The sequence below is a fragment of the Sinocyclocheilus rhinocerous genome, unplaced genomic scaffold (assembly GCF_001515625.1).
Source record: "Sinocyclocheilus rhinocerous isolate Xijiao unplaced genomic scaffold, SAMN03320098_v1.1 scaffold626, whole genome shotgun sequence".
Lineage (NCBI taxonomy): Eukaryota > Metazoa > Chordata > Actinopteri > Cypriniformes > Cyprinidae > Sinocyclocheilus > Sinocyclocheilus rhinocerous.
In genome coordinates, this window is record NW_015647437.1 from 735,143 (window position 1) to 762,374 (window position 27,232).

The window sequence follows — 27,232 nt, forward strand, 5'->3', positions numbered from 1 at the left end:
ATCAGTTTCATGCATGAAAAGGTTTGCTCACAAATATACGTGCTGCCAAAAAGTGTGGACATCTTCATTGCATGCCTTTTGATGTTTGGGTATGTCTCGTTAGGGAGGGCAGCATAGAATTCAATGAGACCGTTGGGCTTAAATGCGTCTTTCAGAACATCACAGTTCTGTAACTCAGCCAACTCAAACTGATAAGAAGGCAGGGCTTCATCAATGTCGGCAGCAAAGGGGTTCTGGAAAAGGCGGATTTCTTTAGCGTGGGCATGTAGCTCACAGAATCACACGTCAAACTCTGCCTTCAGCATTTCCAGCGCTTCCACGGACTTTTCAGCTGGGAATGGAGCCACTGGTTTCTCAGCTGAGAGACTTTGGGTAACGGGGAGATGAGTGAAGTCTTGCTTTTGCACTTGTCCCACAAGCAGTGCTAGTTTCACCTCAAATGCTTTTATGTGGGAATACATGTCACATATTAGTTTCCCCTTGCCTTGGAGCTGCAAGTTGAGGCCGTTCAACATTTCTGTCACATCTGTTAAAAAGGCGAGGTCCCATTTCCATTCTGCGTCGATCAGTTCTGGGACAGTTTTGCCCTTTGTCAGAAGAAAGGCGTTGATTTCGGGTAGCAGCTCATAAAAACGCCTCAAAACTCTGCCCCGGCTTAACCATCGGACTTCAGTGTGGTAAAGCACATCTCCGTGAGCAGACTCTAGCTCGGCGAGAAAGGCTTGGAACTGCCGGTGTTTAAGTCCGTTTGCTCTGATGAAGTTTATGCATGACACCACCACCTTCATGACTGATTCCCACTTCAGAACTTTGCAGCAGAGTGCTTGCTGGTGAATCAGGCAGTGGACTTGTAACGGTGGGGTTAGACCTCTTTCCTCCATTTCTTTATTCATGCGTCCTATAAGCCCCCTCGACGCGCCAACCATACTAGGAGCCCCGTCAGTAGTGATGCTGGCCAGCTTAGACCAGTCTAGACCCAGCTCTCCCATCGTTTGGCACACTTTACCAAAAATATCCTCCCCTGTCGTAGTGCCTTTTAGACTTTGTAGGGCTGCTAGCTCCTCTGACACTTCAAAGTTTGAGCTAACTCCGCGAAGAAAAATTAGCAGCTGTGCTGTGTCCTGCACGTCATTGCTCTCATCCAGTGCTAATGCAAAAAATTCAAATTCTTTCACTTTCTCCTGCAGCTGGGCATATACATTATCCCCCATTTCTTCAATTCGTCTGGTGACTGTACTTGCGGACAGACTCACCGCATTTAAGACATCTTTCTTATCGGGGCACACCTCCTCCGCAACAGCATTCATACATTTCTTGACGAACTCGCCGTCACTGAATGGCCTACCGCTGGTTGCAATCAGTTTAGCTACCTGAAAGCTAGCTCGAACGGATGACTGGTTCAGCTGGGTTTGGCTAACAAATGTATTCTGCTGAGCTGGTAGTACACTTTTTAGCTTCGACACTTTGTCTGCTCTCATTTGGCCTTGCAAGCTAGCATACTTTTCTCTGTGGCGGGTTTCATAGTGTCGGCGCAGATTGTATTCTTTGAACACAGACACTGTTTCTTGACAGATGAGACAAACAGCCACTTCTTTGCACTGAACAAAAAAATAATCACTTGTCCACTTTTGGTTAAATACCCTGCATTCTGAATCAACCTTTCTCTTTCCCAACCGCTTGGCCATTTTGTCGTCTCTTTGAATTTTTTTGCTGGTTCGTGCGTCACCTGTTCGATCGCGATGGTACGCTATGTTGAACGTACCATTCTGTTGTTAGGTGAATTTAACAAAAAATTAGACTATGTTAATAACTAAGGGAAATTTTAATCTGAAAGCCAATATTTATTATCAAATATAGACATGATATAAGTGAAACCATATATTTAAAATAAAATTTTCAAAATATGTCTCTGGCAAGTGTTGTTTGTCTCAATAAATCGTGTTAATTATAAATACAGTGGTTAAATTTAAACATTTTTATTCTATTACTTTTTGGTTTTAAAAAGGTTATAAAAATGTCAATAATTATCGATACCGAACGATATGAAACATTTTATCGTTGATAAATTTTTTAGCTATATCGCCCAGCCCTACTGTAAAAGCACAATCAGACAGCTGTAACAGGGCAAAAATGTCCCTGCCGGGAGCAAGAGCTCAAGTTAGCCACATGCCAAATGGGAGTCAAAGGTCACACGTTGACAGCTCCGTGGAAGCAATGGCCTTCCATTACCATTAGAGCCAAGTGCCTCTATTTTTGCCATGCTGTTTGGTTTTTGGTGTCATATTCAGAGGAAATCTATTTTAAGATGTAACCAAAACAGAATCTCGTCGACTTTTATTTAGCGCAATACATGTTATGTTTTTGTTCTTAGGTGTGTAAGACCTCAAATTCCTTTTGTATTTAACAACCCTCTACATTGCGAGTAAATCACTCGCATATGCGACTAAATCTTCACTCTGGCGACTAAATGATGTCTAATATTAGCCAATTGCTAATAAATTCTCAGATTTTACTCGCCAGTGTGTGAGTTAGACTATGTTAATAACTAAGGGAAATTTTAATCTGAAAGCCAATATTTATTATCAAATATAGACATGATATAAGTGAAACCATATATTTAAAATAAAATTTTCAAAATATGTCTCTGGCATTGTTCAGAGGGCCGGTCCAAATGTGGGGGTAGGCCGCATTCGGCCCGCGGGCCGTAGTTTGGGGACCCCTGAGTTACACTAACAGTCAAAAGTTTGGAATAATTATTATTGTTATTTTTTTAAAGATTTTTGAAAGAGGTCTCTTCAATTTGATCAGGCTGCTGATCAAATTGATCAAAAGAGACAGTAAAGCCATAATGTTACCAAAAAGTCTATTACAGAATAAATGCTGTTCTTTAGAACATTCTAGTCATCAGAGAATTCTAAAAAGTATATCAGTTTGAACAAAAAATTTAAAGCAGCAAATGGGGGTCGATCAATTATCAGCCTGGCCGATATTAAGCATTTTTATGGTTATCGGTCATTTTCAAAACTGATCTGCCGATAAAATTATTTAAAAGCATTTAAAGAAAGTTTCTGTCAGAGCCCTTGTTATTCTTAATTTTGACATAAATTTTAATTTTTACACCAGACATATACAGTGGGTACGTCAGTCAGGCAGTTCCTTTGACCTCATGATTCTCATTTGCTCTGACATGCACTGTGAGCTGTAAGGTCTTATATAGACAGGTGTGTGGCTTTCCTAATCAAGTCCAATCAGTATAATCAAACACAACTGGACTCAAATGAAGGTGTAGAACCATCTCAAGGATGATCAGAAGAAATGGACAGCACCTGAGTTAAATATACGAGTGTCACAGCAAAGGGTCTGAATACTTAGGACCATTTGATATTTCAGTTTTTCTTTTTTAATAAATCTGCAAAAATGTCAACAATTCTGTGTTTTTCTGTCAATATGGGGTGCTGTGTGTACATTAATGAGGAAAAAAAAATTAACTTAAATGATTTTAGCAAATGGCTGCAATAAAACAAAGAGTGAAAAATTTAAGGGGGTCTGAATACTTTCCGTACCCACTGTATATCGGTTACTTGATATGTAATAACCGATATCGGCATCGGCCCCGAAAATCACATATCGGTCGACCCCTAGTTCTCAACATTGGTATTAATAAGAACCAAATCAGCATAGAATGATTTTTGGATGTTGTTGTGACTCTGAAGACTAAAGTAATGGCTACTGAAAATTCAGATTGTGTTTATTGTGTTTTTGATCAATTAAATGCAGCACTGGTGAGTAAAAGAGAATTATAAAAAAAAAAAAGACTAATTATTAATTTACTTATTGTTATAATATTTTGACAAATGTCTGTTTTTTCCCCCCCACATTCAATGCCAGTCAATGGGAACCAATGTTCATTGCATGGACAAACGGTTGAATCATCTTTCAAAATATCTTTGGTGCAGCCAACCTTTCATCTATGACTATTGTATATCTGACGTGAATTTTATGGCATGAGCACCGTTTGGAACGGACAGTGAAAGCAGTGCCAAGTTTTGTGACAGTGCCACAGTCAGACGTCAGCTTAGTCCAAACAAACACGCTGTGATCCTGCAGCAGGACCAGGAGCAGAAGCTAATGTTTGCTTTGACTTCAGAGATGCCATATATTTCTTCAGGACTGTCAAAATATACTTTTCGGCACTAAGATTTATGTTCAGCCTCTAATCTGGGCATTTGGTAGACCTGCTGAAGGTGGGCGAACGAATGAAAAACTGAGCCCAGGATCAAGCTGACTGAAGTATTTACTTGCTAACCTGGCTTAGACATGTTCCTGCATGGAAGGGGTCAAACAGAGAATTGTAACAAGACCCCGGAGGAAAGCGAAAGAGATACTCACCACAGATAAGGAAAGAGGAAATGGCCAAGCAATGAAGATAAAGCGTAGTTGTAAAGAGAAATCAATGATTGAGCTACTGATATCAGGTCAGCTCGCGTCAGCAGATGTGAGTGGTCTACCTGTGCAGTGTCAGTTTGCTGGGTTTCTCCCTGTTGTCATCGAGGTGTTTGCAGAGCAGTGACGCCAACACTTCCCTGTAATTACACTGAGTGCCTAGAGCAGTTCCCCCACCAACGCCCCCTTCTCAAACCAAACTGCCTGTCCGCCGGCTGGGACGTCCTTCTAGTGCCGGAGCTTAAAATAACAACGGCCTGCTCACACCCTCCCTCTTGTGTTAGCTGATTGTTCTGTCACCCATGCGGTAATTCCAGCAGGTCTGCCTCCTCCGTCAGTCTAATTACCTTCCTGCTGCTTCCTCCTCGGAAGAGCTTCCATGCAGAACGGTTCTTTATTAACACTATAGTTTTGAGTTACATTTATTAACTTAGCATCATTTCATGTACGGAGACTGGGGTCTGTGTACTTGCTATGTTTTTATGTTGTAGTGTCTCTTGTGAACACAAATGCTAGTAGATAGTATTTGAACCACTTACTGATACTTTTCCACAAAAAGTATTATTTTGTGATAAAGGTCTGACCGAGGAAAAAAAAAATTAGCTTAAGCATTGTAAAAATACACTAATTTTCAAAGGTTTGAAGTCGTTTACAGTAAAAAGTAATATTATGAAATATGATGAATATTTAAAATAAGTTTTCTATTATTATTAATGTTGATAACATTTCCTGTTATTATAAATGTTGAACACAGTTGTGCTGCTTTATTATTATTGTTAAAATACTTTTTTCCTAAATTCTTTGAATAGAAAGTTTAAAAGAATAGCATTTATTTAAAATGGAAACATTTATCATTTTTTAACATTATGAATGTTTTTATTGTCATTTTTTTGTCAATTTAATGCATCTTTACTTAATAAAAGTATTTATCCTACTGAACCCAACTTTTGAATGGTAGCATATATCTAGAATCACAGACATTCCTGTCTAGTCAGGAATGGAAAAATCTACTTAAAAAATAAGATTAAAAATAAGTTGAAGCTATTTATAATTTATAATGGAATTTTTTTTAAATTAAAAAATGTCAAACATTTTATATATATATATATATATATAAATAAATAAATATAAATAAATAAATAAATAAATAAATAAATAAATTTCCACTTCAACCCTCGAATGGACCGGAAGGTGGTCATGAACAGTGTGATAAATGGAAATTTGGGAACTGAAGAAAGTGTCTCTGACAACCCCTTTAAAAAGGGACAACCTTTTGAGATGTTCACTGTCATCAAATCTGAAGGATATAAGGTACATGTTTTGAGAACGAGACTCACCACACTGCTAAAAGGGAGCTAGGACCTTGTCCTCACACGGGTTGTGTTGCTTTGGTTCATCAGGTTTATGTGAATGGTAAAGAACTGTGCACATTCAAGCACCGTATACCGCTGGAAAAAGTGTCAACGTTAAATATCAGTGGAGATGTTGCTGTGACCCTTTCTGGTTTCATACAAGTAAGTTATTTTTTTCTTCAGCTAAAGCAATGTTGCACCATGAATGATATTGTCACAGTATCCATTAGGGCTGCACGATAAATCGCATGCGATATTTAACGCGCATCAAAACCACGTTCATATTCGCACGATTTTTTGCGCAGCTCGTCAGTGAACAACGGCTCTGTGTAGTTAATGCTGCTCAATGTGAAAGCCCGCAGGTGATGGAGATTTACCGCTGATTACAGAACCGGCTTTCTGACAACATGCGCATTAAATATTGCATGCGATTTATCGTGCAGCCTATATATATATATATATATATATATGTGTGTGTGTATATATTTATATATGAACAGCATTAATTTGAAAGTCTTCAATGTCACATTTGATCAATTAAATGCATCCTTGCTGAATAAAAGTATTGCTTAAAAACATATTATTAACTACAATTTTTTTGTATTTATTTGTCAATTTATAAAGTGATTTAAAAAAAAATACTTTTTAATATTACTTTAAGTGCCATTCCTAGTCGTCCACAGAAAAGCAGGTAATTTGTTCTAAAAAAATTTGCCAAGTTTACGCAAGAAAAGCAGACGTTTAATTTGGATTGGATAGCAGTCGCAAAGTTTGTCTGCGGAACTGAATTTACACCCTCAGGCAAAACTTTACAAATAAGATCATTGTCATTCAAATAGAATGCTAGAGGAGGTGAATGATTCTTGGCTGTCTATCTGCCACGAACTCAGAGAGACTGCTGCTCCTTGAGTTTGGGGGTTGACCAACTCTGGAAACCAGATGGAAGATTCTAGAAAGTGGGTGAGATGAGAGCTCCAGAGCAAACAAAGACAGCTTGGGCTTGTTTGTTTGGATTGTCTGAGAAAACCTCCTACTTTGCGAGCGAAACCCTGAAAGCTTGCTCCCTTCTGTCGGCTCAGTGCTCAAGACCTTACTGTGAAAAACAAGAGGAGGAGGGAGTGAGGAGAATGTGTGTGTCTTCTGCTGGCAGATTCATGGGGATGCCAGAGCAAGGAGAAACTGACGAATGGGTAGACAGGTCCACGGCCTTGCTTTCCTCTCTGGGGTTTCCCATAATGCCTTTACATGGAAGTCTTTATAGGCACAGGGGCGCTGCCAGATATCTGGTCTGGTTGCTAACAGCAACTTAATGATGTGCTGAAATATACAGTGTCTCTCTGTTGTTCTGGGCTGAAATGCTATACAATCTTCTAATGAGGGTCTGACTGTAAACTTGAAGGTCAACGGCTGACTTTTATATGCTAAAAAGCGAGAATTTAGGAGCCAGAATGAAACAAATTGATTGGTATTTGATGCCATATGCCATTTTCAGCAGCCATTACTCCAGTTTTCAGTGTCACTTGATCCTTCAGAAATCATTTTATCATATTAGATGTAGATTTGATGCTCAAGAAACATTTCTTATTATTATCAATGTTGAAAACAGTTGTGCTGCTTAATATTTTGGAGGAAAGTGTGATAATATACCATTCAAAGGTTTGGGGTAAGTAAGATTTATTTATTTATTTTTAAAGAAAAGTATTAAATTAATCAAAAATGACAGTCAAGATGTAATTATATATTATAATATAATTATATATTATACTGTAAATTACTTGGTCCTTAAATGATACTGTCACAAAATATTTAAAATAAATGCTTTTCATTAAACTTTCTGTTCAGCAAAAAACATGACAATCTCCATTAAAAAAACACATATTGTAATGTTAATAATCATAAGAACCATTAATAATAATGGAGTGCCAATAATTGAGCATGAAATCAGCATATTAGAATAATTTCTGGAGACTGAAGACAATGAAGACTGCTGAAAATTCAGCTTTGCCATCACAGAAAAAAAATGCAAAAAATATTTAACATGCAAATTTTAGTACTGTTTTTACTGAATTTTTATTTGAATAGAAACTTATTTCTGTCTTTTTTTTTTTTTTTTTAAGATTTATTTTTGCCATTTCCATTTTTTATGATAGGATAAGTTAAGTGGGAAGTGAAGTGGGAGAGAAAGAAGGGGACGGGATTGGGAAAGTTTTACGAGCTGGGACTTCGAACTCGTGACGTCCGAAGCGCAACAGCGCTATATCTCGGCACGCTGCCCACGAGGCTATTGGTGCCGACTCAATAAAAGCTTATTTCAAAAACATTAAAAAAAAAATGTAATTACTTCAATTCACTTTTGACCGCTAGTGCGTTTCTTAAGGAGTGGCACAGTTGAAAGATGACTACATGTTTTTCTTCGCAGGATGTGAAGATCTTCCGGGCGCTGATCCTGGGAGAGCTGGAGAGAGGGCAGAGCCAGTACCAGGCGCTCTGCTTCATCACACGGCTCAACCACAATGAGATCATCCCCAGCGAGTCCATGGCCAGACTCCGACAGGTCAGTCCATTGCTCCCAGGCTCCCTCAGAGGCTGATGACAGTCACTGGGGTGAAAACAAGCAGATGCTGGGTGTTAGAGTTGAGCTCATGGGTTAATAACTGTGTTGCGTAGGAGTGTGATGTTTTAAATGGGAGATCTCAGAGGAACAAGGCTGTAAAAGGCCTGAAATGAGTAGTTCCTGGGAGGATGGCCAAGGTCTTAGATGTGTGAATATGAATGAAAGGTGTGAGAAAAGACTGGAAACATCTAGCTTTAAAGAACGACAGGACTAATACTAAAATCTTCCTTTTTGTATTACAGAAAAATCCCCAGGCCATCCGCACAGCGGAAGAGAAGAGAAGCACGGAGATGCTGAGCATGAACGTAGCAGTTAATTTGACACGGACGTGGCAGCTGAGCGCCCACATCCACAACATGTGCAGCGTCGCCCGCGAGGCCGTGTACACGCGCGAGGCTGATGTCAGACACTGGCTGGACAGAGGCAAGCATGCTTACTGCGTCCCTTAATTACACCCTACCAAACCCAGCATATCGCTGACATAGTGCACTTCACATATTAACCCTCTGTAGCCTGATATATGAAATAATAGTCCCACAATAACCTTTAGACAAAATATGTAAAAAGTAAATTAATAATAATTTCAAGAATGCACACTGTAGATCATGTATCATTTGACACATCAGGCGTTAATGGTGAATTAAAGATACCAACAAAAGTGTATTTTCATGATTGAAATGATAGTCTTTGAAACATTGATTAAATTCTGCAAGTTTTGATGCCAAGAAAGGATGAAACCAGGTTATAAATGAATATAAATATAAATGTGTATAAATATATTTTAAATGTGTTTATATATTGTATATGTAAATATGTATTTGTATATATGTATGAATAATATTGAACATATAGAACATTTAGACAAAACATTTCAGTAACACTTTAGTATAGGGACCAATTCTCACTATTAACTAGTTGCTTATTAGAATGCCTATTATTAACGTATTGGCTGTTTATTAGTACTGATAAAACACATTCTGCATGACCATATTCTACATCCCTAATCCTACCCAATACCTAAACTTAACAACTACCTTATTAACTATTAATGAGCAGCAAATTAGGAGTTTGAGGCAAAAGTTGTAGTTAATGATTTGTAAATAGCAAGAATTGGACCTTAAATAAAGTTTGACCAACTTTTCAATACAAAAATTATATGTTTGTATAACTACAAAGCAGACTAAAAATATTTCATATAATATATAACAAATATATAAATGATATTAGTAAGAATAAAATAAATGATGCATCAAGAACATTTTTACAATTAAAAGTGATGTGATTTGTAATAATTGTAATATATAACCTCTGTCTCTCTATATCTTTTATGTCTATTAATATCATATAAAAATATAAATGAAATTATTATGAATAATTAAAATGAATTATGGTATCTCGAATATAGAGTGAAAAATAATGTGATTTTTAAAAGTATATTTAGGCTATATTTGTAAAATATTTCTATTTTTAATTAATTTTATGGTTTAATTGGGTTAAATACTAATATTAAATAATGAGGCTCTTTACTTGAATTATCATGTTTAACTATCATTATTGACATGACAGTAAAACAACAAAAAAAAAAGAAAAAAAAAAGTTTGAGCTTTATCCAACTCTTTAGGTCTAGTTAGACCTAGTACAGATGCATTACTGTTTTAATTGGAACACATCTGCATTTGTAACGCCTCACTGACCTACATAGCTTGAAGCTTGATGATCGTTAACTATAATAAATGATTTTTCCGATTCTTCAGGCGTGGAGGGCTCCATGTTCGAGCCTCAAGCCGTGGAGGTGCCAGGCCTGCAGAGCTGCGGGACAGTGAAGGACCTGTGGCAGCCGTGCTCCTGTAGCTACAACCTCAGACTGGAATGGTACCCCTGCCTGCTGAAGTACTGCCGCAACAGAGACGTCTCTGGCAGGGGCAGCCCGTATAAATGCGGCATCAAGAGCTGCAGCAAAGGCTACCAGTTTACTTACTACGTGCCCCACAAACAGCTGTGCCTATGGGAGGAAGAGACCTAGAACCACATATGCGTCTGCAAAAACATATTTAATGTGACCTTCACCACCTCCAAGCCTTCAGACTCGTGCCTTATGCACAGAGCAGAAATGATGCTGGATGGGTGTGGATGGAGTGTGATTTGAGCAGTTTGCCACGTCTTTGAGCTGGTCAGTAGTTTTAAAGCTCTTCCTGCTCTTACCAGCACTGTGGAATGGAATTGAGACCCAATTGAGTCTGGGACGAGCAACCTGTGAATTAGTCTTTATATAACAAGATGTAATCTTAAAATTAGCTGGATCTCGTCAGGTTGCCAATTTTCTTTTTTTTTTCTGAAACTGGTATTATTTATTTGGCAGTGGGATACGATTGAAGACACTTAAGCACAGCGCACACGTTCAGAGAAAATGCCTTTTTTCTCTTTCTCTTTTTAGTTTTATATTTTGACTGTTAGATTCAAAGCACTGTGGTGAACATATACATGCTTTGATTAATATTGGTGCAGACAGAAAACGCTATTAATCAATCAATCATTGATCACTTTTAATTCAGACCGATTCAATCATGTGAATTATCTCACCTCAAGTCTTAATGCTGGGATTCTTTGGGAGTGTGTGTTTTCATTTTCATAAGGATGGACTTGCACAACAGTATCATTTAAGGACCAGTTGGATCAATACAGTTTGAAGTATGGCCTCTGATTAGTTGGGAACAGACAATACTTCAAAAGTGAAGTGAGGAAACCAAAGTAAGTGTATGTTCTGAGGGATAGAAAGTACAGAGAAAGGCATCAGGCTGATGAAATCTGTGCATCCAACACTGCCATCTTCTGGTTTTGCAGCATTACGGTCACTCAGGCTCCTCCTATCAGCATGACCTCAGAACATCAGCAGAGCTGTGAAACCATCACAAATACGGATTCACATCCTTTTGTGTGGTATCAGACGTACTAGAAGAAATCACTTTCATTTAACAGGACCAAATCCGCAGACTGAGCTCTGTCATGAAGAAGAGAAACCGTTCTATTGTTTCACATTTCACTACATTCACCTTCAACTCACGACTCGCCTCTCTTAACATGTGAATGTTCGCGTTTAACATGCTACAGGTGATTCGGTTGTCATTCATGGTACTAAAATGTTTATACGGATTTATTTAATTTTGTTTCAGAGAGTTTAAGTGTTATGTTAAAAGTGTTTTTTTGAGATTACACCTCCCCAAACAACAGCCATTGTCTGGGATACAAGTGCCTTGGTGATTCAGTGTTTACTGATTCTTTTTACAGATAAAGTTGGTATGAATAAAGTATAAAAACTATTTTCCTATGAAAATGAATATGAGCATAATATGAAGTAATTATAAATAAAAGCTCCTTCAGCAAACTGTCTTTTATAACCTGTGTCTTATTTGCAGAGCTGCAGCATTGTGATGGTGTCAAACCTACCTATATGTTGTAACATTTTATAAATAACTTTAAGCATTATATAATGCTTTGTTATACACTACAGTTCAAAGCAAGCAGCACAACTGTTTTCAACATTGATATTAATAGGAAATGTTTCTTGAGCATCAAATCAGCATATGAGAATGATTCCTGAAGGATCATGTGACACTCAAGATTGGAGTAATGATGCTGAAAATTCAGCTTTGCTATATTGGGAATAAATTACATTTTAAAGTACATTAAAGTAGAAAACAGATATTTTAAATTGCAATAATATTTCACATTATTAATGTTTTGCTGTATTTTCATTAAATAAATACAGCCTTGGGGAACATAAGAGACTTTTGTAAATATTTTTTTTTTTTTACCCTAACCTAAACTTTTGAATAGTAGTGTACTTGAATCAAATTATCTTGCAATTTATAATTATTTTAAAGTACTCTACCTAATATAAGCATTATTATGTTAATGTAATATTATATATGAAACCTTATTCATTGGAGATGTTATTATTGAATAAAGAGTTAGTTACTCACTTGTTCACTGACAATGAAATGAGACACCATATAGATAAAAACAGTTGTTTTCACTTTTTTTATTTAAATACATTTGTAACAACTTGCTACTCTGCTCAAATAGCCTATAGCTTTTAAAAGGGAGAAAAGTAAATCTCTCTGAATTATTATTATTATTATTAGGCTATTATTATTATTATTATTATTAGTAGTAGTAGTAGTATTGATAATTTGTCAATTTTTTTCTCGTTGTATTGAAAGCTTAGTATATATATTTCCAGATTTTTCTCAAGATGCACTTGTTTATTTTAGCTGTTACTGTTACTTAAATTTAAATGTATAGTTTTGCTGCCAAAATACTTACTGCAGTCATTGTTATTATAATCAGACTAGAAATTTAGGCCACGTCATAAAAATGAAAATGGCAGAAACACTGCTCGAATCAAATGTCATGATAACTGATTATTGTTTTAAAGTAGTGACCATACCAAAGAAGACCTTCTATACTCTTTGACCATACTTCGTACTAACAACAGCGGTAACTATGGTTACGTTGTAATTTGTTGTGAAGGAAGGCCGCGGTCCGTACCAGCAGAGGTCGCCGTGCTGTAAGGATGCGTCTTCCTCTTTGTTGCCATCCTCGCTGTTGTCCAGCCGCAGAGGGACTGAGAGGCTGAAATGTGGCTTTTGTTTGTGTGCTGATTTGCTTAACTGTTACAATCTCCAAGACGATGCCGGAGCTGATCCCTCGAGGTCTTGTGTCCGCTCCGCTGCTGCGCTTCTGTACGTGATGCAGAAACGGGAGGCACGGAGGAAGCAGACAGCATCCATGCTGAGCCTCAAGAACCCTCTGGCCTGTCAATGAACATGCTTTTGAGGTGACTATTTTAAGAGGTATATACTTTTTCTTTTTTTAAACAACAGATTTAATTTCATGGCTACACGTTGAACCCGCTCATCTTAATTTAATGAAGGGTGGTAATTAATTTAACCTCAGTCAGCCCACAGCTCAGAAGATTAGCCAGTCTGGATCCAGCAGTAGGCTATCTGTTTTGCACTGTAAACTAATAATATTTGAGAAAGAGATATATATATATATATATATATATATACACTCTTTGGCAACAGTAGGGATGGGAATCGTAAGAAATTGAACGATTCCTAAACTGTTCTATTAACGATGCTTTTAGTAGCACTTTTAATGAATGCATCTGAAAAAAAAAGCCAAATGGTCAGATAATTTCATATTCCAACAAAACAGATAATAGAAAACAGAAAACATTTTTTATTTATTTTACTTTTTTAGAAGTGATCTAAATGCAGTGCAACATTTGACTCTACATATATATTATAGAAAAATAATAAACACAAACATTGGTAACATTTTATTCATACATTTGTTTTTAGTCATCTGTTTCTTTTGCTAATTGCTAATTAATCAGACTTCACAGTTTGCTTTGTGTTTTTAATTAACCAAAAATTAATCAAACTACACGGTTCGCATTGTATGTTTTTGATTAACCAAAAGCGTTCTGGCTCATATGATTGAAAATGACAATTTTTTGTTTTCATTGCATTTTGCTTGAAGCAGGAGCATGTTTTAAATTAATTTATTTTAGTTCAAATGTTTATATTGTATTTATTTTAATAATGAATTATTAATTTTACTATTTTTTACTGAATCCGTTATAAATATGAATAAGAACCCTTTCTCAGTTCCAAAACCTACATATCAGTATCCTGATGTATGTTTGGTAAAATAACCTAATATTTACATAGTTCAACTGCTTCACTTCCATAGTTCAGACAACATTAGGATAAAGAGCTGTATGTATAAGAATTAGAATCCTTTCTCATTTCCCAAACCTATATCAGTATTTTGATATATATGTTTAATAAAATAACCTAATATTGACACTAAACTGCTTTATTTCCAAGGTTCGGCCAACATTAGGATAAAGAGCTGTGGATAAGGTTGCCACAGTAACTTTTGAGTGTTTATTTGATCAGTTATTTCTTATTAAACCTGCTATGAATAAGAATGCTTTCTCACGTCTCAAACTTGCATACAGGCTATATCAGTGTCTGGATATATACACTGTAAAAAAAATCCGTAAAATTTACGGTAGAAAACCGGCAGCTGTGGTTGCCGGAATTTAACCGTAAAAAATACGGTAGCAACGTTTTAGGTTTTACGGTTTTAACTTAAATTTACAGTTAAATACCGTAATTTCATTAACTGATAAAATTTTATTATATACCAACCTATTGAAGTAGGGAATGTCAATTTACGGTTATTCACTGTAAATTATACGGTCTTTTTCACTTCCAAATACGGTATATTACCGTAAAATTAATGTCCAATACATGTAATGTCCAATACAGTTTTTCACCGTATATAGTAGGGGAATTTACCGTTAACCATTTAACAGGATTTTACTGTAGCATTTTTACAGTATTTTACCGTTAAATTCACGGTCATTTTTTACAGTGTACGTTAAAATAAAGTAACCTAGTACTGACCTAGTTCAACATCAGCTGCTTTACATCCGAGGTTCGGACAACATTAGGATTAAGAGCTGTGTGGATAAGGTTGCCACAGTAACTTTTGGTCTACTTTTGACACACCCAGATACAAGCCAGACTCTTGTATTTCTCAACTGTTAATGTGAAACCCACTGCTAGCCCTTCAGACATACTCGAGTGGTTTTAGCGCTTATTCCACATCAGAATCAAAGGAAAAGTGTCATTTTTTAGACAGTCACTCAAGTGCTGTGGTGCTTCACGTAAGTACTCTCATGAATGCATGCATGCAATCTAACATGATAAAGTGTTTTGTGAATGTGACAGCTCATTGTATTTGATTAGGTTCACAGAATAAAGATGTCGCCGTTGGTGCTGGGAGTCGGAGTGTGCTTAGCTGGGTGGATTGCTCTTTATGCTTTGCTGTGCTACACAAATGGCTCTTGTGGCTATGAATGGAACTGTCGGCTAGTTACACTATTCCATGGCATCCTTGCAGTCTGTATAACTGCTTACATTGGATACATAGATGGACCGTGGCCTTTCACCTACCCAGGCAAGATGTACTTAATGCTAATATATATAATAGGGGTGTATGATATTTAGAGACTATTTAATGATTGCAATTGCATAATTAATGCTAAGAGATTAGTTTTTCAAATGTGAAATTTTGAATATTAAAATATAAAAAAAAAAAAAAAAGTATAAAAGTAAAACCACCAGTAGTTGGTGGCAATTCAGTTGCTGTGTCCAAAATAGGTACTACATTTGATAAGTTTGCGACAGTAAAACGACTTACGATGTCAGTTGCGCCATTTCACTGCCATTTACAACTCTTTCGCATTATGGAATCTCAGTTGAAGTTGTAAGTCATCTCACCTACTGTTTTATTAATATTATGAATTTGGACATACTGCTCTTCTCATGTGTTGTTTTTCGCTCTTATGTAGTTGGGAAGTAGGCATATTCGGAGTTTCAGACGCAGGAATTGTCTTAACGAGTGAGTCACTTGACTCACATCTTCCTATTCTTATCTTCGTTCAGCTGGCTGATCTATTGAGAAACAAAGCAAGTGGCAAAGCAGCTGTTTATGAATGAGTCATTGAATTATTCACTCAACTGATTTGTTCTAAATGCCGATTCAGTCAGTAACAAAACACCAGTGTTTGTTTCTCAAAGATTTGTGTTTAAAACTATTTTTGTTGGTGAAATGGAGCCAAAACAGACAATATTATGTCTATAAATGTAATATAAATATAAAAATGTAATAAAAATATAAATTATGTCTAAATTAGGGCTGGACAATAATTCAATATCAATATATATCGCGAGTAGCATTCATGAGCGGAGCTGCTTTGATTACAGCCATTACTGGGGAAACCGCTAGTTTTATCACTCTAAAAGCGCCTCCTGCTGGCAGAGAATGAGTTTTCATTTTAAATAAGCCCGTCTCCAGCAACATTTCCAGTTTTCGTTGTTGTTCAATTTTTTTGTTTTCTGCAGCGACTCGGAGCACTTTTCATACCCTTTTTTCCGGCTGAAGCACATTTGTTTCAATCTATAAGAATAACCAGCCTACACTACCAGTCAAAAGTTTTTGAACAGTAAGATTTTTAAAGTTTTTTTTTTATTTTTTATTTTTTTTTAAGAATTCTCTTCTGCTCACCAAGGCTGCATTTATTTGATCCAAAGCACAGCAAAAACAGTAAAATGTTGAAATATTTTTACTATTTAAAATTGCTTTCTATTTGAATAGATTGTCAAATGTAATTTATTCCTGTGATCATACATAGCTAAATTTTCAGCATCATTACTCCAGTCTTCAGTGTCACATGATCCTTCAGAAATCATTCTAATATGCTGATTTGCTGATTATCAATATTTAAAACAGTTGAGTAAATTTTTTTTTCAGGATTCTTTGATGAATAGAAAGATCCAAAGATCAGCATTTATCTGAAATAAAAAGCTTTTGTAACATTATACACTATTCCATTCAGTATAATTTTTATTATTTTTTTGAGAAAGAAATTATAGAAATTAATACTTTTATTTAGCAAGGATGCTTAAAATTGATCAAAAGTGATGATAAAGGCATTTATAATGTTACAAAAGATTTCTATTTCAGATAAATAGTGTTCATATCGATATCGGAATTATATCGTATCGACCGAAATTAAGAAATATACCGTGATATCAATTTTGGTCATATCGTCCAGCCCTAGTCTAAATGAAACTCACATAATATTAACATCTTGTTTATTGCACTGTTGTATAAAATCAATATCACATTTGCAATCATGCTGATATTTGGGGGTGCTTTTGTTTGGTTTTTGCAAAGTGAATGAAATACTCAATAATATCAGCTCACACATTGTCAAAGGGTTATTTCGCCGATTTCGCTAAAAGCTTTGTACTGTCGGTAGTACAAGTACATGAAAAATGTGTTTTTTCTGTGTTACCTACACAAAGATATCATCATTTTGATAGCAAAAGTCTGCCAGATGATGCAAAAAATATCATCCAAAGGACTTGACAAATCCAGGACTTTTGTGAAAACTACAGACCGTACTTCCACATTTTTGAATTCCCGCTCATGGATAGTCTGATTGAGCCCAGTGCATTATGGGTGATACATTTTTCCTACCTTTCTTCACCACAGCCTTTTTCTCTGTTGTTTTCGTAAAAAAAAAAGCTACATAGACATAGTTTCTACTACATAGACAGCCAGCTTTTATCAAAATCCTATCTTGCCAGCTGCAAATTAACCCATTAAAACAACACAATATTATCGCAGACATGTCGCACACCCCTAATATATAATGTTGTCTTATTAGCATTGCCATATTGTCTTTTTTCCTGACAAATGCTCATTTTTTACCATATATCATTTGCAGGTACAAAGAACACCCCTCTGCAGATCACCGCTATGGTGGTCAGTCTGGGCTACTTTATCTTTGACATGGCCTGGTGTGTGTACTTCCGCACAGAGGGCCTGGTGATGCTTGCCCACCACACCATGAGCATCCTGGGTATTCTGCTCACTCTGTGGCTGGGGGAGTCGGGCATCGAGTCTTGCGCCGTGCTGTTTGGCAGCGAGATCACAAACCCCCTCCTTCAGACGCGCTGGTTTTTGAAACACTCCGGCCGCTATGACAGCTTCCTCGGAGATGTGGTGGACGTTCTATTCGTGCTGTTGTTTGTGTTCATGCGCATTTTCGTCGGCGGCACCATGTTGTACTGTGAGCTGATCTCTCCGAGACCCAAGTTTATCATGAAAGGTGGCGGTGTGGCCATGTACGCGCTGTCCTGGGTGTTCATGGTTGACATCGGCCGCTTCGCATACCGCAAATCCCAGCTCAAATACCAGCGCTGGATGAATCGTCACAGGATGGCAGAGGTCAACGGGCAGGATGTGAAGAGAGACTGAAAGATCTCTCAGATCAGCGGTTTGGCCTCTCGTTTCGAACACCGGAGAGAAGAATGAGAATCAGAACAAGTGTACCAGCTAATAAAGCTCTGCAGCTAATAGATGTTTACATATTTTTTAAAAGGATGTCAGCCATTAAAGTTTATTTCTGGTTGGTAATATACTCATGGGAAAACATCCATGCTGTATCGGAGCCCTTAAACAGTCTTAATGGTTTTTTATTATTTGCCATTATGATTAACTCAAAATTCTTACAATCAAATCTAATTTGATATATTTGTACTCATAAGGAATGAAGTGTTTAAACTCTTTTAAGTACTGGAAATATTTGATATTTTTGTAATTAGGAACACTACTTGTTATAAATTTTAATTAGTGATATTACTTTTACATTTTTTTCCATTAAACTTTTAGTACGTGCAATATTCAGAAATGATCATGAAACACTACTAAATGTTTCTGGAAGATTACTGAATGATTTGTGTGTGATTAATGACTTGAATGAAAAAGTAAATCTCGTCTTTGAAATGTAACCATTTTTAAATTGAGACTGAGTGATGACTTACAGGCTGTTTGCATCAGTTATTTATCTGTTATGGTGATTTGACCACACCAGTTGATAAATCAATAAACATCATCATCATCATCATTACAATAATGTATTTTAGGATGTTGTAATGTTGCAATTGATCAAGGAAAAATGTATTCAAAGTTTATTCAAAGTCATTGTGAATTTAATACACCTCTTCTGATTAATGTGATCAAATTCTGAATTACAAATCATTAAGATATTGGGGTTTAATAACCGAAATCGAGGTCTAGGTGGTTTAACTGTTAAGCGATTGTAAAAAACAAAAGTGCTATTAAAAGGTTACAATTGGTGATTTGTAAGTCATTTTGCATACTGTTTTATTATTTCTTTTAAAAAGCGGTGAAGCAGTTTTGTTTAAAAATATTTATATTTATATATATATTGTAAAGATTTTTTATGAAAGTGTTTTGTTTTCAGGTGGAAATATTTTAAGAAATTCTTTAGATTCATGACTCAATTGTTTCTTTTTCTTGCAAATAAGTACATATATGTACATCTTAAACGGTATATTATTATTATTATTATTATACAAAGTATAATTACTAAACAAAATATAACAATGTACGTAAAAGGTCCAACTCAAGTAAAACGTCTTTAACGCGTTGCAGTTTTGTGAACGTCCACCATGTGGCAAACTAACATAATACTTGAACGGTTTTTCGCACCCTAGGGCTTGACGTTTTTTAATTTAACCAGTGACTGCCTCACATTTTCCAACGGATTAATTAAACTCATTTAGCCAGCTGACTGTAAATCTAAAAATTCTCGGCTGTTACTTTAATAAAAACATAATATGACGGAAAAATGGGCGAAAAGTGAACGCCTTGTCCGAATCACAATGGATACACAAATGTTCCATTCAAAACAAGTACGTTTCAATGTAATTATGAACAAAATACTAAAAAGCTTTTTTAAAAAGCTATCTAAAACGGCATTGACTGTATCACAGACTCTTTATTTATATATATATTTTTTACATGTCCTAATATTTTATTTTCCACTGACTTTTCACGTTTCCAGAGTTTGAGTGAATCTTCGCGAAAAAGAAACTTTGAATTACCATCTTCACTCCACACTATAACCAAAACACTGAAAGTTTCTCAAATTCCAGTGAGCCTGTCTACCTGTCTAGACAGCATTTTGTGCACGTTGCGAGTCAGTTCAGCAGAGCGAGCTGGCGTGAACTGGGTTGAATCGGAAATGCTGTCTATGCAGGCGGCTCACTAGGTTTTGAGACACAACCCCGCGGGAGACACGGCACATCTCAACTTTCCCCAGTCTGATGGACCGGAACTTACAACCTCTAAACTAATTTCACCGTGGACCCTCGCTTCCATACGAACTCGGTATCATCTGGAAAAACACTTGGGAAGAGCTACGCGAACTTTGTCGAGTGGTTTTGTTTATTTTGATGCTGAAGTGATTTCGTCGCCGCTCCATGGAAACTCTTCGCGAGGTGACACGTGTATGAGCGCGTGTGTTTTTTCCCTGTCTGGGTGACTGTGGGATTGGTGTGGATGCACACGGTTGTTTATTGTTGTTGGGAAAAATATCGCGTCTCATTTTTGGAGTGGACGTTATTAGGCTGCTGTTAGCTTTAGCATAGCAAGGCCTCGTCTGCAGTCTGGGTTTGCGGTATTGCTGCTGCTGTGTTGGCCGTGGACGTAACGTTACACACATCCAGCATTAGGAAGCTCAAAAGTGTTTTAATTGTCTAAGGATTGTAACTTCGAGCAGTAGGAAGTGTTTCGTCTTCACCTGGGAGCTTCTGCTGAATATGAAGGTAAATTTACAGCTGCACGATAACGGAAAATCACAAATTGTGAGTTATTTTGGTTTAATTATTGACTGATCTGTGCAAGCCTCCTGACTTGTTATTATACTGTTAAAACTAGCGAGTATAACGTTTTTATAACTATATAACGTTTTTATGTATACAGAACATATTTAGTTTTATTTTATATGTCCAAACTGCAATTACAGTAGAGGTAGAGTGTTATTGTGTTAATGTTATTGTTGCAGGATTATTTTTTGGTAACGTTAAACCGCACCATTACTCGAAGAACCAAATGTTCTTTGGGTTGCTTCAGGATATTTGCAGATTGGTTTAAAAAACAAAAAAAACATGTTGGTTCTGGAAAATATGATGTATAAGTACTTTTAGGTCTTCAGTGCATATTATATATTCTAATATTTAAAGTCATCTGCTCATTGGTTTTTGTTTATGATTGTATGTAGTCATTGGGATTAATTGCTGTTTTGGTGCAACTTTTATAATAAATGTTATGTTTTTTTTTTTTTGTAAATAGGGAACCTCCTGATCAGCACATCAAAATATGGATGCAACAGCCTCATGCAACATCAGAAACCGATGCCTCGCCTGATGCATCTGAAAATGACTATAGGATATAGGACAAATAAAAGCTAAAAACAAAAGCCCAATGAGCGACACACGGTCCACAGTCACTGACAGGTATGTTCGTGTTACGTGGACTAACTTGCTTCTGGTATGATCCATATACTTAAGCAGACATCTCAGCCTACATCGGTGTTAACTCTGTATAGTGAACTGTATTGGACAGCATTGAGCTTGCATTAATTTGGTTTTGTAATTATGTGTGTGTGGTGTAGGTTTATGGTCATGAAGTCCGGTTTTTGACTGGTTTTGTGCTTTGCTTCCAATTTTGAGAACTCTTGTTTCCATTGGCCAGTCAATGCATGTATGAGAATTTGGATGCACTCAAGTATGTTTCTGTAGGTTTGCAGGTGTGTTGTATAAATACATTCACAAATGCTGCATGATCTGTCATGTTGGTGTTGTTTTTTTGACCCGTATGTCTTTTGACCTATCAACAGTGAAAATTATTTAAAGGGGTCATATGATGCGATTTCAAGTTTTCCTTTCTCTTTGGAGTGTTACAAGCTGATTGTAACACTTTTTGCAAAGACTAAAAGTATAATTTTAAAAGTTGCAAAGACTAAAGTCTCAAAACTAAAGAGATATTCTTTATCAAAGTTAAGACTCTGCCACGCCCCCCTAAAACGGCTCGTTCTAACACACCCCACATATCTACCTCACTATGTGAAAATATTTGCATAATGCTTAAAAAAGCATCATATGTTCCCTTTAACTTAACAAGTGCAATTTAGCCATGATGAGCAACTTTCATGGTGCCTATAGCACTTGAAAAGTCATTTACTGTGGCAACATTTTGACTTTGACAGCTTCTGTGGCATTTTGGGAGGGGTTGTTTTGAATATCAGCAAATGCAGTAGTTCATCTGGGTCTTTTTTTGCCTACTGTTTTGTGAATCTCTCATATTCGGGCATATTACTCAACTGCTTTTTATACTATGTATACTTTGCATACTATATAGTAAAGAATTACTCATACCATTGGAGTACCTGTTTTATTTTAGTATTATTTTTATACTTGTTTTTTTAAATATCTTTTATATAAAATTTTTTAATTTAATTTATTTTTAATTGAATATTTCTTCTTAATATTTTTATACTAGTTTTATATCTGAACTAGATTTTTATTTTTTATTTTTCAGTTAACTTTCAGTATTTTTGTGCTTTTCTCAGTTTAGTTAGCTTTAATGTTCCTATTTAGCTTTCATTTATTTTTATTTCAGGTTTAGTAGTTTTAGTACTTCAGCTTTAACTTATTTTATTTCATTTATTTGCCAAGGCAATGTCTTCTAATTTTTACTTTTTAAAGATGTTTTTCATTTAATATTTATATTTTATTTCATTTCAGCTTTATTTAAATTGTCGAAAACTATTTGTAGTAGTTTTAGTTAACAATAACAACACTGACCTGAACTGCTTTTTTGTGCATGCTATGTGCGAAATATGTACTTTTTGAATCTCTAAAAAAATCCTTCGGACATCAGATATTAGACTTGTTTTTAGTACTACCTTTCTTTATCGATTTTTCTGTTGCTTGATATGCTTGTTTAGCAATGCTGGCATCTTGAATTCTGCTTCAACCAGTATCATGCTTATGTTTGGTTTTGTTTGGTATAATCCTGTCATGTTGCTTACAGCATATTATGCATTTCTTATATAAATGTGATCCAAACTGTCTCAAATCTCATTTCAGGAGCCAAATGGCTACACAATAATAAGCCTAAAACATTTGCAGATAGCGAGAATGTTGATCATTTTATATAGACAAGTGGTTTAGGAGAAAACAATTGTAATGTTGTATTTTTTTGTATTGTGCTGGTTTACAGCATTGCGTGTTACTTGGTTATTGCTTTTTAGATCGGAGCACAAATCAAGAATTCTTGTCTAATTTCATCATTCTGCCATTTGCTATTGATCAGACTCAGACTTTTTCATAACAAGTGATTAGTGGAAACTAAGCCATGGGAAAGTTCAATAAATGTATCAATATCCACTATTTACTCAGCCCTCACATACTTTTCATTCATGATGGCTGAAAAACGTCAGTCAGAGAGTGTTTTCTAATGGTAAGCTCTCACAAGTCTTTGCCACTGACGTCACTGTGGAACAGCAGACTGGTTGTCTGTCTGGTCATCTCCGTGATGACAGATATGCTTTCAGTGCTGCAGGGATTGAAACACAAGCATCTGAAGGTAACTCTGAGGGAGAGACTCGCTTGTTGATCTACCTTTCATTCCATCTAGTAGAGTAGCAATATCAGGATTGAACAGTTTTGGCCACCCAGGCCTAGTTGAAGATGATTGGTGTTCATCTCATCCGTTATCACTGCAGGTGATGCATTGTACGGCACAGTGTATGTGGCTAATGCATCTTTTGTTACCTTCAGCCGTGTGGCGTTCTGTTTTAATCCTAAGGTTATGCCAGTTCAAAGTCATTTGTTGTTTCTTTGTGTCTAGACCTCATTCGCTTTCACCCCTACACTGAAGAATGATATGTAAGACATAACAGGATATCCTGTAAGCAGATTGGTTAATAGCTTTTAAGTCTGTGAACAGATTGTTTTACCTAGACATTGTTCCTGTATAGTATTTAGGATTGAAGCAATAGTTTAGTGTAAAGCAGCATTTCAGACTACAGCTTTACAGGGGGGTACAGGAGAAGGTAGGCACTCTGAATTTTTTGTTTACTGTAAAAAAATAAAAACAAAAACAACCTGATGACTTTTTCATTAGCATTCATTAAATTGGAATAACAATTTCTTTATAAGTGAAAATAGATTTACAAATTGATGATAAAATTGTCATTTCCTATACTTTTTTTGAAGGCAAAAAACTTAAAAAAGCAAATATTATTTATTTTTTACAGTCTTGCTCATTAAAACCTTTTCCCGCCATAATAATTAATAATTGTTGAATTAAACATTGCTGACACTCGTATATGTTCTTCTTTTTCACACTGAAACGTGTTTCCTGTTCATCAGTGATAAGAGCAGCTTAATAACCAAGTTGCTTAAAATAGCTGTGCTGCTGAGCTCTGATGCATAGCTTCACTAATGATATTTTGACACTCCAGTATTTGAAATTGTACTGTCATTAATACATTATGAAATGAAATGCATGGTATGGTCATTACAGCTATAGCTCTGGTAATAATGTAAGCTAGTTAGTAATGATACAGTAATGTTTGTAGTTTCACTGGGTGAAACATCGTGAAGACATTATTATTTTGACCATTAAGGGTTTTTTTTTGCATTGTGTTTTTTCTGACAAACACAAACTCTTAGGGTGCTTTCACACTAGCACTTTTGGTGCGCACCCGGGTTCGATTGACGTCAGAGTTCGGTTCGTTTGGATGATGTGAACGCTGTCTTCCGAACTCGAGTGTGCACCCGCGAACCGTACCTGAGTCCGCTTAAAAAGGGTGGTCTGGGGTACAGTTCATGTGAACTCCGGTACGGTTCGCTGCTGGTGTGAACGCAATCGTGCCCAATCCCGGAAGTGAGCCGCTATTAATGACGTATTATTTGATAAAAATGTGTGTTTGTGTGTGTTTCACTCACTTTCCTGACGCGCTACAAACAGAGCTGTATATCTAATTTCTGTTCGCCTTCAGCGTTCTTTAGAGTATTTGCAGTACATTCGTAAGACAGACGTAAGTGCCGTTATGTACCGAATAGGGCTGTGCGATATGGACAAAAAAAACCTATTGCGATTTCTTTGATCAATTTTGCGATTTCGATTTTAATCACGATTTTGACACACACAGACATGCTTTACAGTCATTAATGCATTCAGTGTGAATTTGAAACATATTTCCAAAAGAAAACCAATTAGAGCTTTATCAAAAAGCTGTAACATGTCTCTAGAACAGACATAAGGCAAAATAATCACTTAAGTAAAGGTGTAACAAAATGTCTCTAAAATAGACATATGGCAGAAGAAAAAAAAACCTGTGTCCAGGGATTTTTTTTTGCCATGCATTGGTCATAGAGCTCTTTGTGGCGTTGCCTCAGATGTTGAACTAGATTTGTTGCGCCAAGTTCACACGTACTCCGTCTGCAGTGCGTATACAGTATGTGTATGCGGCCGCAATCGCGTGCAGTGTGAACGCTCTGATCCGTTAACATGGGCGCGGAAAAAATACGCACCACAGACGGAGTGTGTGAACCTGGCGTTACGTTTGTATGCCCGCCCAGTCTGTTCTGTTCTCGTTCTCCATTTAGGAGCGCTGCATTCTGATTGGTTCGGATAGCATACTGCGGGAGGTCGGGGGCACGGAAAATCGTGCTATTAAGCGAATTAGAAATCGCGCAAGCTCAAATCGCGATTTTATGACGATTTCGATTAATCGCACAGCCCTAGTACCGAAGCTTTGTAAACAAAACGAACGGTTTAAAAACATAAATATATAAAAGTGCAGAGAGCAATGTTATGCATTGGCCGCCTTCTCCTGCGCCGTCGTTACTAAGCAAGGGGGTAAACAGCTGCTGGCTTGATGACGCAAACGAACCGTGGTTCGGACCCAAATAAAATATGAACGCAGTCCAGCGCACTGTAAAACCTGGCAAGTTAAGAATACTCAAAGCATTTGAGGAAACTTATTGCCTCAACATATTTGAGTAAACGAACAAAATTTTTTTAAAGTTAGTAGAGCTTAAAATTTTTATGACAAGTGGGGTGGGGCTGAGAGCCATGAGAGCCAAGCCTCGTTTCCATGGTCCCACCCCACTCATCACAATGATAATTATATACAACTTGCTTCCATTAACAGCACATTCATTCAGATCTTTATAGTTAAGTGCTAGCTAGTAACAGCACACTAGCACGTACTAATGTAGTTATCTAAAAGACTCACAATACTTGCATGTAAATAGTCAAACAACATGCAGTATAAATAGTCTTTAAGTTTTGCTGTCCATCCTCAACCTAACCACAGGCTCTACTCTTCACCACAACGGTAACACTACAAAACCAACATAACAGAAACCTATGTAAATCCTAACATAACACAACATTTAAGTACTAACTTATGTCGCTCTATGTTAATCTTGTGTAAAAACACACAAAATAACACTTCATTTCAACATTTATTTTCCTTGTTGTCTGATGGAAAGCATGCTGGGAACTAGAAAACGCAATCATTTTAAGTTCACCTGACTACAACAACATTTTACATTTACAGAACTTTTCAATTAAGTCCAATGAACTTTCATTATTATTTGAGTGAAGTTAACTCATTTCATTTAATTAATTTCACTGTTCGGTTTTACAGTGCGGGTGAGGGGGGAGCAATCGAACTCTGGGTCGGACCAGGCAAGCGAACCAAGTGTGAAAGCACCCTTAAATTCATGTTACTGTAATGTGAAATTAATCACATTCTCATTACTGTAATACAGCAGTGTTTCATCCATCAAGCATGCTGCGTTACTGGTTAATCTGCCGCACAGTGACCAAAATATAATCGCTGTATATTTTAGCTGAAAGATGAGAGTTTGTGATTTTTGTATGGAGAGAAAAAAACTTGGGTGTTGGAAAATAATCTTTTGACAACAAATAACCAACCTTGCTTTTTCAACTGTGTTTTCATCGCTGGCTGCATGCAGTAATAAACCTACTGCACTGAATCGCTCGATTAGGGTGGTTCTTTTTAATGAATCAGAAGAACCAATCAGAGTAATTAAACACAGCCCTCTACAGTCTGAATCATCAGCTAATGTGGTCATTGTTGTTTGTTGTTATTTATTATAAAGCTGTTTGGGTGTTCCCCCTATGCAAAATAAATAAGAAAAAAACAATAACCAAAAATCATGGTTTCTCTCTCTATATATATATTTATATATACATTCATACATAATTAAATTTAGTACATATATAATAATTTTTTTTACGTGTGTATATATATATATAT

At 36.4% G+C, this 27,232-nt stretch overlaps 3 protein-coding genes across 9 annotated transcripts in view; all 3 read left to right on the plus strand.

Moving 5' to 3' along the window:
- LOC107709135 (out at first protein homolog) overlaps nt 1–11,783 on the plus strand; it is a 19,720-nt gene extending 7,937 nt beyond the window's left edge. Inside the window, exons 2-4 of the mRNA XM_016513537.1 lie at nt 8,215–8,349; nt 8,652–8,832; nt 10,164–11,783. Coding sequence (XP_016369023.1) covers nt 8,215–8,349; nt 8,652–8,832; nt 10,164–10,432 — 585 coding nt within the window. The 3' untranslated portion in view covers nt 10,433–11,783. The remainder of the gene's footprint in view (nt 1–8,214; nt 8,350–8,651; nt 8,833–10,163) is intronic.
- Nucleotides 11,784–12,939: 1,156 nt separating this feature from the next.
- LOC107709136 (transmembrane protein 136-like) lies at nt 12,940–19,204 on the plus strand. Of its 3 annotated transcripts, none has more exons than XM_016513539.1 (3): nt 12,940–13,262; nt 15,237–15,447; nt 17,786–19,204. In XM_016513539.1, the coding sequence occupies exons 2-3, from the start codon at nt 15,252–15,254 to the stop codon at nt 18,316–18,318; spliced, it is 729 nt and encodes a 242-aa protein (XP_016369025.1). In that variant the 5' UTR covers nt 12,940–13,262; nt 15,237–15,251; the 3' UTR covers nt 18,319–19,204. The 3 variants fall into 3 exon arrangements, with proteins under 3 accessions (XP_016369025.1, XP_016369026.1, XP_016369027.1); XM_016513540.1 differs by having other exon boundaries at nt 12,940–13,246; XM_016513541.1 differs by lacking the exon at nt 12,940–13,262 and adding an exon at nt 14,868–15,154.
- An 841-nt stretch (nt 19,205–20,045) lies between these two features.
- The window catches only part of arhgef12a (Rho guanine nucleotide exchange factor (GEF) 12a), a 57,079-nt gene continuing 49,892 nt past the window's right edge, over nt 20,046–27,232 (plus strand). For 3 of the 5 annotated variants that reach the window (XM_016513542.1, XM_016513544.1, XM_016513546.1), the window contains exons 1-2: nt 20,047–20,693; nt 21,220–21,383. In XM_016513542.1, coding sequence (XP_016369028.1) covers nt 21,352–21,383 — 32 coding nt within the window. In that variant the 5' untranslated portion in view covers nt 20,047–20,693; nt 21,220–21,351. Of the gene's footprint in view, nt 20,694–21,219; nt 21,384–27,232 lie in introns of all 5 variants that reach the window. The other 2 variants (XM_016513543.1, XM_016513545.1) reach the window with 1 other exon arrangement.